This window comes from Falco peregrinus, chromosome 5 (assembly GCF_023634155.1).
Source record: "Falco peregrinus isolate bFalPer1 chromosome 5, bFalPer1.pri, whole genome shotgun sequence".
In the NCBI taxonomy this organism is placed as follows: Eukaryota; Metazoa; Chordata; class Aves; order Falconiformes; family Falconidae; genus Falco; species Falco peregrinus.
Window position 1 is genome coordinate 45,727,485 of NC_073725.1, and position 15,957 is coordinate 45,743,441.

At 41.7% G+C, this 15,957-nt stretch overlaps 1 protein-coding gene across 2 annotated transcripts in view; it reads right to left on the bottom strand.

Moving 5' to 3' along the window:
• Positions 1-13,129: 13,129 nt before the first annotated feature.
• The window catches only part of PRTFDC1 (phosphoribosyl transferase domain containing 1), a 49,148-nt gene continuing 46,320 nt past the window's right edge, over positions 13,130-15,957 (bottom strand). Inside the window, exons 8-9 of one of the 2 annotated variants that reach the window (XM_055803769.1) lie at positions 15,045-15,121; positions 13,130-14,424 (exon numbers count right to left, since the gene is read on the bottom strand). In XM_055803769.1, the coding sequence (XP_055659744.1) occupies positions 14,377-14,424; positions 15,045-15,121 (125 nt within the window). In that variant the 3' untranslated portion in view covers positions 13,130-14,376. The remainder of the gene's footprint in view (positions 14,425-15,044; positions 15,122-15,957) is intronic. The other variant, XM_055803770.1, reaches the window with a different exon arrangement.

Sequence of the window (15,957 nt, forward strand, 5' to 3'; positions counted from 1 at the left end):
TAAAGAACATTCAGATACAAAGTAGGACCAACCCCCCGTTGTTACGGGCTCAGGCATGGCTGTTCCTGGGACACTGCACTGCCTTCCAGCCCATCCCAACTGCAGTGAGGTGCAGAAGAAGGTTCCCTGGCATATCTTCATGAGCTAAGTGTAAAGTTATTGTTGTTATGTGACGGACTAGAGATAGAAACTGGTTGAACTCGTCTGGAGACAGCAGAAACGCCTTTCAACTAGCTCAGTTCTAATAACACCAAATAGAGAGATAGACCCTAGCCACAGAAGTCCAAGTCCAGAGATACTGTGGTGGCATGAACTTGGCTGGCTGCCAGGTGCCCACCAAAGCTGCTCAGTTGCTCCCCTCCTCAGCTGGGCAGGGGAGAGAAAATATAACGAAAGGCTCGTGGGTTGAGATAAGGACAGAGAGATCACTCAGCAGTTACCATCACGGGCAAAACAGACTCGACTTGGGGAAATAAGTTTAATTAATTACCATTCAAATCAGAGTAGGATAATGAGAACTAAAAAACAAAATGTAAGAACACCTTCCTCCCATTTCTCCCTTCTTCACAGGAATAGCTTCACTCCCGATTTCTCTATCTCCTCCCTCCAAGTGGTGAAGGGGAACAGAGAATGGGGGTTACTGTCAGTTCATCACACGTTTTCCACTTCTTCCTTCTCGCACTTTTCCCTGCTCCAGCATGGTGTCTCTGCCATAGCAGACAGTTCTCCACAAATTTCTACAACGTGAGTCCCTCCCACATGCTGCCATTCTTCACTAACTGCTCCAGTGTGGGTCCCTTCCACAGGGTGCTGTCCCTCAGGAACAGACTGCTCCAGTGTGGGTCCCTCATGGGACACAAGTCCTGCCAGCAAACCTGCTCCAGCACAGGCTTCCCATGGGGTCACAGCCTCCTTCAGGCATCCCCCTGCTCTGGCGTGGGGTCCTCCATGGGCTGCAGGTGGGGATCTGCCCCACCATGAACCTCCCTGGCTGAGGGCACAGCTGCCTCACCGTGGGCTTCACCAGGGGCTGCCGGGGAATCTGCTCCGGCACCTGGAGCTGCTCCTGCCTCCTCCTGCGCTGACCTGGGGGGCTGCAGCGCTGCTGCTCTCACAGCCTCACTCCTCTCTTCCAGTGCAATTGTTGTGCAGGTTTTTTCCCCCTCTTTCTTAAATACATTATCCCAGAGGCTCTACCACCATCGCGTTGGTGGGCTCGGCCATGGCCAGCAGTGGGTCTGTCTTGGAGCCAGCTGGCATTAGCTCCATTGGACATGGGGGAAGTTTCTAGCAGCTTCTCACAGAAGCCACCCCTGTAGCCCCCCACTACCAAAACCTTGCCATGCAAACCAGATACAGATACATTTAAAAATTTGAGACATTCGGGTATTTAATTTTAGACGTTTAAACTCAATATACTCTCTTGATGTAGACAATCTTTTGTAATATATGTTTAAAAAAATCATTTTCTCTATCATCTCTTGCTTTTTTTCCTTATGCATTTTTCCTTGTTGGACAGACTGAAAGGTTTAAGACGGTACATTTTCAGTTTGACTTCCTACAGCATGAAGCTCTTGGTGGCCGGCTGGGGTTGCCAGCACTTCAAGCCTCCGTCAGGAGTGAAGAAAGGCAGCAAAATGGCAAATAGGATCTCTGGTTGAACTTTTTGAAAAAGAAAATAAATATGGGGGTGTGCTGATAGATAAGACGTAAGATTAAACACTGACTTAGAGTTGTCAGGCAACGTAATTTTTATTTCATCTTGAAAGCAATAGTACAAATATAAAAATATTATATAGGCCAAAATTTAGTTATCTTTTTTAATTCCTCATTTTGCAATGACTCCACCTAAGCCATTTTTCTAGATATTATTTGGCTGGGCTGTAGTGGCACGGTATGCAATTTCACTTAGTTATCCATTTTAAGGATCAGCCTTCAATTCAAAAAGATAAGAGAAATGTCAGGACAGAAAGCAAGAATCTGTGATTCACAAGATGTCACATGCTTCAGTTTCTTGTCTGAAAATTCTGAAATGAGAACCACCTGCTCCTGGAAGTAATGTAGCATCTCTTATTGGAAAGTCAAACAGCTATTTCAGTAGAGTCTGGGGGAAAAAAAAGCTACAAGAAAGAATTCTGCCAGAAGCTTCAGCAGCAGTCCTGTGAGACCAGAAAGGAAGTACAGCAGATCCTTCAGAGTCTGGGAGCCCAGCAGAAGGCTGCTAGTTCCAGCAAAATTAAGACAAAGCAGAATTAAAAATACAACAAAAGATGAAGGGAGACCGTAAAAGAAATGCAAAGAGGGAACCGGGGGCGGTATTAGGAAGAGGCCAAGGTGCAGCAAGCAGAATATGATCTAGCAGTTTATCTACTGGGCAAGGGGTGGAGTAGCTAGACCCCAGTGCAACTGGCTGCTGCTCTGACAAGGGTGTCCCCTCAAGATGCTGCTGCTAAATAGGACACTGCCATGTGCAGTGCCACTGCTGGGTATGAAGAAGCATTGATGCTACGGCTCCCACAGTACCTTGTTTTCATTTGTTGTGGCACACTCCTCAATAGCTTGAAAGTAGAGCTGATATGCGCCTCTAAAATCAGGTCTGTGAATTCTCAATTTTCAAAACAGAAAATCTAAGACTGTGTGCTTGCCCACATCGTGTATTTATGTTGTGAAAGCAGCTTAGAAATGTCTGCAAAGGGCCAGCTTGTAACACTCTTATCTAAAGTAGCGCTTTGCTCTTGGATGTCACTGCACTTGGCTGTCCACTCAATTAGATAAACTCCACGTTTTTCAACAGTGATTTGAAAACATGAATAATAGAAGGGAAGATGATATCCACAAAGAAGGAGAGGGGTAGAATCTGGCCTCGAAAAATATGCAGTATTTGGGTGGGAGGTGCTGAAGGCACACAACTGTTGCTTTCGATTTTAATTGCCATAGAATGTAAAGGAATTGCAATTAATATGGCATTAAAACTCAGATGGAATGGCCTGGCATAAACTGAGCCTGTGGCTAGTTTAAACATCTATCACACTGACCTCTCGTAAATCAGGGTCAGGAAACAATGAGAAGGCAGGCGAGTGTTTGCGCTGTTTGCTGACTGGATGTTCAAAGGAATGCTGGAATAATGTGCCAAGAATCTGGCTTTTTCAGGAAAAAAAAAGTTCCTGTTTTTGAAAAGAGTGATGGATCTTTAGAGACAAAGAGGAGTGAGCTGGTGAACAGGTGATGAAGACTAAAAGCAGAATCAAGACATCTAGAAGTTTCTCCAGGTGTTGCAAATAATTAAAAATAGAAGAGGCACGAGGCATCAGACTGTAATCCTACATTAAGCTGTGCCTGTGTGTGAAACGAGTACCGAGGGTGGGAGCGAGGTGGGGGTTACAGCATCTTGGCACCATGTGAGGTTTGTGCAGGAGCCTGCCCAGCTCAGAGAGTTGGGGAAAGCAAACTGAGGTTGCTGAGGTAACTGTCGATTGCAATGCACTGAGAAAAGCAGATCGGCAAGCTCTGGCATTGTCACAAAAATCTGGGCCAGGAACTAAGATGAGGCCCAGCATATATTTTATGCTATTGTCGTGGCCAGCAGGGCTTAAATGATGAAGGATGTTCCTCTAAAGCCAGTCGTTCTCACTTTAAGGCTGCCTTATTGCACCATGAAATGTCACTGGAGCAAGAGAAAACAATTTCCTAGTTGCTGAAATAATTCAGTGTTTAAATGGGAGCACTGCGATGCACTGTCAACGCGCACGAGATGTATCAGAAGAAATAAGACGAGTGGACCCACTGCAGAAAGCACAAGGGAGGGCAAAAAGAAAACTAATTTGGATGAGAAATCTGGGTGGCACCTTTGAAATAAACTGTTTGGAAGGAGGGAAAGTGAACATCCTTAGTTAGAACCCGACTTGTGAGAGTTCCCTTAATGGTAATTTCTGAGGCCAATAAAGTAGAGCTAATGAAGTACGCTTGATAGTGAGTCAAGCAGGAATCCTGTGACTAACTTACCATGTTGAACACAGAAGTTCTGCTAGAGCTCTGGAAAATAAGTGAGAATATGAGAAATAGAAAAATACCTTTTAGCTGAGACTTTATTAAAAACAGGGATAAAAATAATGAATTTTATTTTCAGCTGGTTTTCTATGTCCACATTTCTCCTAACAACTATTATTATAGGAATATTATACATAAATAAGAACTACTTTTTGTCTTTCAGAAAGCAATTAATGCAGGTGGTGACACAGGAATGCTTAATTGCATATTTTAAAGCTAACATTTAGAGCAATTTTTGGTATGATGACTTTGTGTTGAATTAACTCAGAAGAGTGATGGCAACTTCCCAGGATTTTTCACCTTAGATGAACCTATAGACAAATATCAAATCATAAATGCTTGTTTTCCTGGAATGACTAATTAGAAGACTTCTTGAAAATATGCTGGAAGAGGGCTTTTGCAAAGTGTGTTGAAGCAGAGGAAAATTTGAAAAAAGCCGAAACTCCTCCAAACCCTAAATTCTTAAATAATTTTTTATATGTTTTCATATTTTTTTTATGTTTATATGTTTTCAGCTCTTTATCTGTTAGCTATCAAGTTATGGATAAATACAGTACTATCTACTGGGACACTGTATCTCCCAGTACATCACACATCAAAACCGTCTGAACGAGTGAAAGCGGCAGCTCCTTTCAGCAGCAGCAGAGGACACTAGCCAGGCCCTGCTGCCTTAGGGCTTCACGTATCTTGGTACGATAATTTTACTTAAACCTAAACAGGGAAATCACCTACTTCCTTGATTTTCAAAATAACTTCCCACCCACCCAATTATTTCAACTAGAGCCACGGGCTGGCAAGGGAATGGTAAGTCAGGAATGGTATTTTTTGACTGTAAGATACACATTTATGAAGCGGTCTGGGGGCACGAGCAAGAGCCAGCAGAGGGTGAGAAAAACTAGTTCTGGAAAGAAACTGAGTAAAGGCAGCACTGGCAGCCAGGGAGGGCAGCACAAACTCCCTGGAAAAGGGCAGGGATGTTTAAAGCAGTTAACTTGGTGACATTTCTTATTCAGATTCTTTTTCTCAGTGAAAAGCGAACTCCTACGTCCTTACAGTTTTAAACTGCGATCCCATCTGTTCTAACATTGAGAGCTGAGCCTGGAAAATACCAGGAGACCTCGGCAGAGCGCTGGAGTTGACGCTGGTAGCCGCATTGCTGTCTCTTCTCCGCCACAGGAGCTCCCGAGCCCTGAGGGAGCTGTGCCTCTAGCTAGGCGCTCACACCGCTGTGTAAACCCGAGAGTAGGACAGTCCTTCCCGTCCTCCCAACCCAGCCCTTCCGAAACGGCAGGGCAGAACACCACTCTCCCCGTCCCACTTGAACCCAAGTCTGTTACCCCATAGACTTAGCTAATACCGAGTACTTAGTGGCTACTCCTGCAATTATTACAATAATTTTACATAGTTTAGTGCTTCGGCTGAGGAAGGGTTTCTCTTAGCAAATTAAAGTAGAAGATGCAGAGGTTCTGCCTGCTCTATCAGGAAGATGGCTGCGTTACGAGGTGGATGAAGCTACGGCTTTAGGCAGGCCAGGTGTGGCCTTGAGGACCCTCAAGGAAGAAGGGGCTGGCATTTACGAGCAGGTGGACTACGGAGCAGAAAAAAGCAGCTGTGCTCCGTGCCGATTGTTACAATTCATAAGCAAAGAGTTTATATTCAACTTTTTTTTTCTTACTAGAAATAGGACTTTATTCTGTCACGAACTTCAGAAAGTCTTCCAAATGACAGCTGAGAACAGCTACGACGTGCCTACAGTGTGTTCCCAGGTGCTGAAGATTTACCTCAAGAGCTGTGACTCCCAGAGGATGTTGGTGGATGAACATGGGATAAGCCTTTCCACAAATTGCACAACCACATTTCCATAGTATTTAATAACGTATTGAATGTTGTACCGAAAATTTTAATTCTCATAGCTAACAATAGTACAGGCATTCCTATTTTTAGGAATTTCGCCATTATACTAAAGGACTGGAATAACATCCACACATACTATTTTCATGCGTACACCTATACTAAGTAAAAACTGTGGCTCCAATCTTGCTAAGGCTTGGGGGGGTGTGTGTGTGTGTGTGCAGTTGTGTTCAGTTGGTCTGTGTTTCTCTGTAGGAGCGGGGCTCGGACACTACGGCATTAGTTTGCTATTCAGAGAACATGCGCTCCTGCTTGAGTAGCTTTACATACAGTTTTCACAACCTCTTTTGACTTCACAACATGCTGTTGTCCTTCTGCATAAAATAATCTACATGTCTCAGAGACTGCTGAGGTTGAGAGAGGCTAAACACAGTTTAAGGATGGAAAATAACCCTGGTAGATCTGTGCCCAACCAAGACTTCAGATCAGCCTGGGGCAGTGCCATGACGTGCCTTGACTTCTTTTTTCCCTTCTGCAGAGGAAATGTGTTCTTGTATTGGACTCTTTTTCTATAAATAAATGGAACATAATCAGGAAAACACTCGCTAGCTTTGGACTTCAGCTAGTGACCCATGTGAGGAAAATATCAAAATATTTTGAAGCATATTTTGGCTAGGCTGCTGCAAGATATGGCTGAGACCTGACAGAATCAACTGTGTGCCAGATTTGACCTGAATAAACCCTCTTCTGTGCTGGTCTGAGTACTGGAACTAGAAATACTGCAGCAGGGCAGGACATTTGTTGTGCTGATTTGCACCTCAGTGGCTGGATTCCTCCTCCAGCCGCTGCTGCTGCCGAAGCTGTGGGAGCCAACGCAGCCACGCTGGGCAATGATGGTGGCACAGAGTCCTCTCTCCGTGCCTCACAAGCCAGTTAGCTTCTCCACTCTGACGCTTTTGGACATAAGCCAGAGATGTTTTTCCCCTTTAAGTATCCGCTACTTTTCTTAAAATCTCCCATTGAAGACCAGTAACTGCCACCCAGCAGAGTGTCTCAGTGGCTCATGGGGTGTTTTCTCTAAGGGTTGCAAACTCACCGATGTTTGTGCCATGCCTTTAGATCATCCTTCACCTCACTCCCAGCACCTCCTGAGCTTGTAAATTGGTTTCTGCCCAATGTGGACTAAAAGGAATTGGGAGAAATGGAAATAAAGATCTAAGGAGTAGGGTAAAGCCTGAGATGGAAAGACCTAACTCAGAAAATACGACAGACTGTTAGGAACAACACTGAGATCTGTTCAGATGGAGTAATATAGGTGTCTCATACAGCTGATTAAATTTAAGACATAGAGAGATTCAGATTAACCTTACAGCGCTGAGACTGCTTCATACACAGCTTAGGCAAAATAATATTGGAAGCTTAAATGTTGTTGTATTTGGTTTGCATGGCAAGGTTTGGGGTGGGGGAGGAGGTGGGCTACAGAAGTGGCTTCTGTGAGAAGCTGCTAGAAACTTCCCCCATGTCTAGTGGAGCCAATGCCAGCTGGCTCTGAGATGGACCCACTGCTGGCCAAGGCTGAGCCCATCAGCGACGGTGGTAATGCTGCTGGGATAATATACTTAAGAAGGGGAGGAAAAACCTGCACAACAAAACTGCAGCTGGAGAGAGGAGCGAGGCTGTGAGAGCAGCAGCCCTGCAGCCCCCCAGGTCAGCGCAGGAGGAGGCAGGAGCAGCTCCAGGTGCCGGAGCAGATTCCCCGGCAGCCCCTGGTGAAGCCCACGGTGAGGCAGCTGTGCCCTCAGCCAGGGAGGTTCATGGTGGAGCAGATCCCCACCTGCAGCCCACGGAGGACCCCACGCCAGAGCAGGGGGATGCCTGAAGGAGGCTGTGACCCCATGGGAAGCCCGTGCTGGGGCAGGTTTGCTGGCAGGACTTGTGTCCCATGAGGGACCCACACTGGAGCAGTTAGTGAAGAACAGCATGTGGGAAGGACTCACACTAGAGAAGTTCATGGAGGGCTGTCTCCTGTGGGAGGGATGCCACACTGGATCAAGAGTCTGAGGAGGAAGGAGCAGCAGAAACAATGTGAGATGAACTGACCCGCGTTCCCCTTACCCTGCACCGCTCAGGGGGAAGAGGTAGAGAAAATCAGGAATTAAGTTAAGGCTGTGAAGAAGAAGGGGGGTGGGTGGGAGGGGAAGGTGCTTTTTTCTGTTTTGAATGTTAATTATTTAAACTTATTTCCCCAAGTTGAGTCTGTTTTGCCCATGAAGGTAACTGCTGAGTGCCCTCCCTGTCCTTATCTCGACCCGTGAGCCTTTCATCGTGTTTTCTCTCCCCTGCCCAGCTGAGGAGGGCAGCGATAGAGCAGCTTGGGTGGGCACCTGGCAGCCAGCCAGGGTCAGCCCAGCACACAGGTATTTGTAGTTAGAAGCTTGAATGCCGTGAATAGCATCAGTTGTTATGTGTAATGCCTTCTGGAGGAAGATAATTTCAGTTTATTGTGGTTTTCTTTCCCATATGGCACAAATGGGCCCAGGACCAAACTGGCTCTCAGCAGAAAACTTGCCATCTCCGCACTCATTCAGCAGGTCATATTTAACTGATTTTAACATCCTTCCTGTACACTCACTGGTGGATCCATTCCAATCAATACTCTACAGTTAAAGTTTTTATGACACTTCATTTTTTACCCTCCTTGAGTCTTCTGCTGCTCATGCTGCTGTCAAATACTCCTTTGTATCTGGTCTGCTTTTTGTCTCCCTGTGCTAGTGTTTACGCTGAGCTATTACTTCCAAAAGCTAAATTTTGAGCACTCTCACATCATTCCAAATTTCCTAAGAGAAAGCAGAAACACTACTACAATAATTCTCATGAAAACCCAAACAAATAAATCAGTTAAACAACACTTGCATGAATCAGAAAGACAGATATCTTCATGCCCACACCAAAGAACGACACAATTGTACTTGCCTCTCCTTTTTATTCTGACACCCTCCTGTTTTCATTCCAAGTTACATTATTGCACATTTTCCCATTCTATCCAGATTAGACAAGAACTGTATTTTCAAAGGTACATAATCACTGAAGGATGCAGCTAGGCACCCACCCAAGCAGGTGAAATCCTGTAAGATTTTCTTGGATCCTTAAGCACCTTTGAAAATCTGCCCTTGAATTTTTCAGAACAAGGGCTTATCTTTCCTGGAAAACAGCAAACATTTGTGAGTGCCATTAAAAATTACAGGACTGGCAAGAATTTGGTTAAAAGATGCTGGGATAGAACACAACATAAAAATAGGGTGTAACTGGAAAAAAGCGATCTGAAGAAAAGAGCTTAATACTTCTAATAGTTTAGGAAAAGGGAAAATTTCTGAGCAAAGGCGCTTCAAGATAACTCTTTTCTGGCATTGCTTCCAAATCATCTTTGCTAAATTCTGACGTTTTTCTATGCAAATTCAATATTATGAAGGCATAACATCATCTTCCAGCAATAGAGTTGTCCCTTGTATAACCTCATGACTTAACATTGCTGACAAATGCACAAAGCTTTACTAACAGTAAGACCAGTGGATTTTGGAACATGTGTAGTAATGATTTAATGTAATGAAATTTGCATCATGATTAGAAACAAGATTTTCTTACCAGTATGAGAGGCCCAATCATGCAGATCTAAGAGAGACTGCCAGATCACAATACAACAAGTCATTTTTGTCTCTTTCTGCTACGGAAAAAAAGGGGAAATCTTTCATGCCACTCCTGAAACAAACTAAAGGTCATCCTTTGAATGGTATCCAAACCTTTTTCTCTCTTAGCATTACAGATAAATTGCTGTAGTGCACACTCCAGTAGTTTGTCAGTAGTTCATTGCTCCATGCAGCAGCAGAAGGAACAAGGCATGACAGCAAATATTTAACTAATTGAGTCTAAGTTTCTGCAGATCCAGAACCCCCTTTGTGTTCCAAAACAACAACTGGCAACAGTGAAAAGCTCAGCTGTGCATATGCCTGTATTTATGGGACAGTATGAAGAAACCAAGTGCTACTTTATCGACAGAAAGGAAGGTAGTGTCAGCCAGCGCTTCGTAACAGCACAAACAACTGTCCTACCACCGACAACCCTCAAGAGGCGAGCAGAGCCTCATTCGGAACTGATGTCTCCTTTTCCCCTTCTGAAAAATAATGGGTGTTCTCTGTGTTATCCGCAAAATAAGTAACAGTTCTTCAGTATGTGAGCACTCCCTTCTCTGTGCTGGTTATCTTTGCTCTCGCATCATTTCTGGTCACTGCAGAACATTGCTCGTTTTTTAACAAAGAATTATCCTTTTATCATCACAAAATAACCCCACAGTATAGTTTATGGCTTCTGATCAATTTTTTCTACCTGGCCACGTGTTGTTGTGGTGTTCTCACTGCTCTGAGTATCCCTGGCAAATACAGCAGTCCTCCCCTGGTGTTGCAAACACTGTTAGTTGCCGTACCGGGACAGCTGTCTGTGGCTGACTTCCCAGAGGAAGGCATATAGCATTAAATGAATAATTGTGAAAGATGTATGAAATTAGCATAAAAGCTTTTATTTTCCCTCCAGAGAGAGAGAGAGAGGGGGGGGGGGAGGATGGGTAAAGTACCTGACACACTGCACTTCTCATCTACAAGGTTTCAAATGAGGACTGCTGGAATAAGCACAGAGGGAGGGAGGTTGGCTCATCCTTTCCAGTTCGCTCTCTGGTGAGCGCAGCCAGAGCTAACTTTTGGAAGGCTGCACTGAGGTAACACACACCTTCGTTAGCTGAGAGGTGTAAGTTTCTTCCTCCAGTCTAAGGAGAAAAAGAATTTAAGGTACCTTTCACAGTACGCTTAGATATTGCATACATTTCAGACCCTTAGACTATCAGAGTTTTTGGAAAACATTTAATAAGGTAAAAGAAGGGGAAAACATTCCCAAATGTCGTGGTTTTACAAAAGGGCAAAGATCCCTCTATCTCTTGCTATGCCACCTTGCAGAGTTTTGAGATTCTCATTTTTAACTGAAACTGAAAATCAAAGTTTTCTGCATAGCCAGAATCAATTACAGTTTGCATGTGTAACGAATTTGATTACAACAGGGGTTTTCACTGCTATTTTATCTGATAAAATCAACATGCAAACATATACAAAGAAGCTGATTTGGCTTTTATCTTCAGTACAAAGAAATCTTAAATTTTAAAATGCCAACATTTTTACTGAAATAAATGTTGTTCTCACCACAAAGCAATAATGACTCATGACATAAGTACATCTCCAAGTTAAGCATTTTACTGTGTATAAACTGTGATGATTTCACTCTTCCATGGATCAAAAACTGTCCTGCAGCTGAGTATCACACACAGTTAATATTGTGTTTTGGGAGAAATGCTGGAATTTTACATTATAGAAGTTTATTAATAAACTTTGAGGATTAACATAATATGGTCAGGAAATACAACATTAATAGTAAGCAATCAAAAAAACAGGCACTATTTTCTATTTTGTTCAACTGTATAAATACCAGAATGCAGCAGCTCATTGAATTGAAAAAAGTATTTTGATTAAAGACATTGTAGACTATTTAAATTCTATTTTTTAAGCAGAAACTACTAGATATTCAAACCATATCTATAGTTTGTAACATGAACTCCTAAATGATATTCAGTTAACCAAGCTGCAGGAATTATTCTTCCTACTTTGGCTTCTTCTCCAGAAAATCACTTTCAGGTATTTTGGAATTGGACCAGCTGCAAGCATGAATGAACTGAATAAAGTCTAAACCCTGACATCTGCTAAGTGCTTATGTAACTTTAAATCAAACTACTGCCCATGCTCATGTTAATTCGTGATCAACAGGTAGGGAAAAGATGCTGGTGTTAAGAGTGCATGAGAAGAAAAACTGAGGTAAAAATGGATGCCCACCACATACATAAACACGATGTCCAGAAAAATAATGGATTATAAAGAACATCCTCTCTTCTTCAGCAACAGATACTGCTGAAGTGATTTTAAAAAAATACATTGCTTTGTGGGTCACAGGGTGCAACCGCAACTGAAAAAATGTTCAGTGGTCTTTTAGTTAAAGGAATGGAATCAACACTATTGCTGAACCAGGAGATAGCTACAGAAAAAATGTGTGATTTTTTTAAACTATCTGAGCACAGCAAAGAAACTAGACCCAATATTAATCAGACATATATGCATAACTACCTCTTCCCTCAGTTACGTTAATTATATTTTGGAATATGGTTATTAAAGTAATTGAAAAATAATTTTTCAGATGGAAGTGCTTCAAGCATAAAGTAACATGAATGGCAACTGAGACATCTGGATATGCTCAGATATATAAAGGTAAAAAATTCAAATATGACATTAGAAGAGAAAAACTCCTATTCACAGTATAATTGCACATGCAAATTCACTGGTGAAGTCTGCATGGTACTTTTTCACAATGTTAAAATTATGATGGCAGGAGGAAATAAAGTTAATTTGAAGAAACTTCCCAGTTCTTCTTATATTTATTATATATCTGGTCTTTTCTATTAAGTATGTAGATTTTAATAACCTGAATCTTTCAACAAAACAACTTTAACACAGTTTGAGTTATGTGTATCCACAGTACTTTATGTTTTCACACTAGTTCCACACTAATTCACTTGCTGCATTTTTGTTGTTGCTGAAGGCTGATCACTGTGGCAAGGCAAACTGGATTGTGACTTTTTAAGAAGAGAGGGGAAAAAAAGGAAATAACCTAATGGATTTCCTGGACTAAGCCTAAGCCTAAGCATGTCTGCCTACGCAATGTGCCAATACTACTAAATCCTTAGAAATCAGGAGCATTAAGAAAAACTTCAGCACTCTCATAAAAGGAAAAGAGATTAAACTCTTTTCACTAGCTTCTTCCAGGGGCTGTATGGGTGTGTCTTCTTTTCTGAAACAGAAGAAAGTTATCCTAAGAGGGAAAGCTTTTCCACAGAACTCTTTAAAAATATAGGTTAAAACAGTAAAGAAGAGAAAGCTAAAGCATTTCTCTTGCAATCACAATAATTCTTTGATCTTTATTCCATTAACATCATGGATTTTATCCAAATAACAATAGCTTATGAGCCACAGAATACACAACACAAGGTGTGTTTAGGTTACCAGTTAAATGCATAGTTTTGAAAAGCTTTTAAACATGTGTGAAACATGCTGAAGCAGAAAAATAAACAACTGTGCAATGTAACAGGTGTTTTTAATGTTTCTTTATTAAAGGAACCTGAAGCTAAAAACAATCTGCCACTTACAGTTCAGAGCAAAGCTACTGATACACAGACACCTTCTTTGCATTGGCTTCTCTCAGGAAGTTGTTGAGAACAGCTACGTACAGTACAGAATTAAATTTTTCTCACTTATTACAGCATGTAAATTATCAAACCGCTTCAAACATGATGTATAAGGGAAGGAAGGAATCTAGAGTCTACGGTATTCCTATGTCAACTGGTTTTCTGTTTCCCTCTATTTTTTTTTCTTTTTTTATACAAGTCTTCTCCAACATGGCCAGCTCTGTATTCTTAGAAGACAATGCAAGGTTACAGAGTCTCAAATTAGACATGCTACAAAAACCAAATCATACCTGAATAATTGTCTGACTAGCATTAAACTTTTGTGCTTAATGAGGTTTAATTAAGAATATATGCACAGGAGAGCACCATGTTATTTTTTTATTTGTTTGTGTCCCATAGGATACCACGCAGAAATTGAAACCTGCCTGGCATTGTTCTGTCATGACTAAAATTCAGCACATTGAACAGGTTAGTTCTATGGCTACATGACATACCAAAAACATGAATGACATCTTCCAATTTCAAGATGCACGGTGTCTTGCAAAGGCTCATTTCGCACCAGCATTCTAACTTGGCACATTCTGAGAGTTAAAACTTCTGTTTGGAAGAGGCAGTAATGAACTGCTAGAAATGTACTATCATACAGCATACAATTTCAGCTGAAATTTTTTAATTGTGGAATTGTATCAAAATAATACTTTCAATTTTGCAGCAGTGTATCTGAGCAGGACTACAGGGATACTTAAGTCATTAAAATTCTGTAAAATAATCTTCACGCACAAAACGGCACTTTTGAATGATCTTATGTAACACAGTGAAGTACATGAATTGTAGTGGGTAGGAAGATGGACTGAGTGAAGAAAAGATGCATGCACAATGAGACTTGAGGCAAACAAATTATTAGTCAAAAGGTATCATGTGGTAAATTTAATACTTTAAAAAAGTAATAACTTTAAAAGCCCCCTACTTCACATTTTAGGTAAGAGTTCTCAGTTCTGTAAATATTAATCAGTATCTCTAGAGTAAACGCCTTATATTGAGTTGAAAGAAACACAGGTCAGTCAACTGTTCTTCTGGGAGATGCTTAAGGGAGTGTAGTCAACCTTCTGCTTCACTGAGCTTTCAGATCTTCAGGTGAGGATGTTACTGCTTCAGACTCTGTATTTTGCTTTGCCATGATCATTGATAACACATATGTGCTGAAAAAAAATTGAACACTGATTGCAACAGCATATTTGATTACATTATTAATGAATTGTTCAGAAATAATTTTGCTTGACCAATCTAGTGACCTTGTAATTACCCCTTCCTTTCCAAAGACCTGGAATTGAATTCCGATTTCACTTTCTAGCTACAGTAAGTTCTCCCGCTTGCAATTCTCAGCTTTCAGGTCTGCCCCTGGGAGTACCACAGGAAGCAAAGGCAAGACTCAGGGCTTTTATCAATCATTATCCTTCTGTGAAAAGGGGCAGGCAACATAGCAGTAAAAGTCCAAACCTGTCTGAACTGTAGCTGTGTTTCGTTTTTTACTGCTGTGTCTGCACATACCGGGAATGGTGGACCTGTGAAGTCCTAGGCTCACAGAAGATGGAAGTGTAGCAGAGGTACGACAGGGGAAGAGATGAAGAACTGTTCACAGCACTGAGTAGTGACTCCTTTGGATTATTTGAGGTTTTTCAGGGACTACACTCACTGAAAGGGTCCCAGCAATGACATTAAGGCCCCAGGGAGGAGGCAAATTATGGGGTATTTAAGACACCCTGGAAAAGTACAACAGCAATTTTTTAACTTTTTTTTTTTTTTTTTTTAGGAAACTTACATTTAGATCTCTGAAGTGCTCGTTGTAGTCTAAGGCATAACCCACCACAAATAAATCTGGAATTTCAAATCCATAGTCTGTATTGAGACAAACAAGAAACACTATCAACACAAGATCAGTGGCAGTTACATAGCCCTTAAATTCATGTGTTTGTTCTCTGACAAACAGAGTACAGATATATGCAGTCAGTTTTGGTTATGTTACTTTTGACTCAGAAGTCAAGGTCAGCGGTAGCCCTATAAGCAGTTCCTGCTCATAGACCATTTGTGACAGGAATGTGAACAGTCAGTGGAGAGTAGGAGAGTTCTGGACAGTTATCACTGGCACAACAGGCACACTGCAGAAGGAAGCCAAAATCAGAGCTGAAAAATTCTGCCTATGTTTGGAAGCTCTATTGGTACATGTGTATGATGACAACTGTCCAGTATCACGCTAACGACAAGAAAAAAAAAAGTAATATTATAATTCAGAAGTAACTTTGAGGGATTTATATATTTTCTTCTGCGAACAGCAAAAGCTATTTTGCATATTATGCTACCAAAACATGTCAAATGTTTCTTAAATTAAAGCAAAGCCCCAACCTTGTGAAGACTCATGCACAAGCTTAACAAAGCAAATGCATGCAGTGTAGCTGAATCATACAACTCACACACTGGAAGTTAAGTATAGGTATGTATCTTTTTGAGTGTGAAGGTCTGCGCAGTATCAGCACTACATAAATCAAGTTAGACCCTTTCCAAATTTTTCACTAAGTAACTAGAGAAAAACACAACCTTAGGGACACAAAAATAGGTCAGCATACAAAATTTTACACATATACAAGTAATGTATTTACTCAATTGTTAAAAATTGTGGGTAACAGACACTTTGGAATCATAAATTTGGGTGAGGATATCACTGCCAGTGATTTACA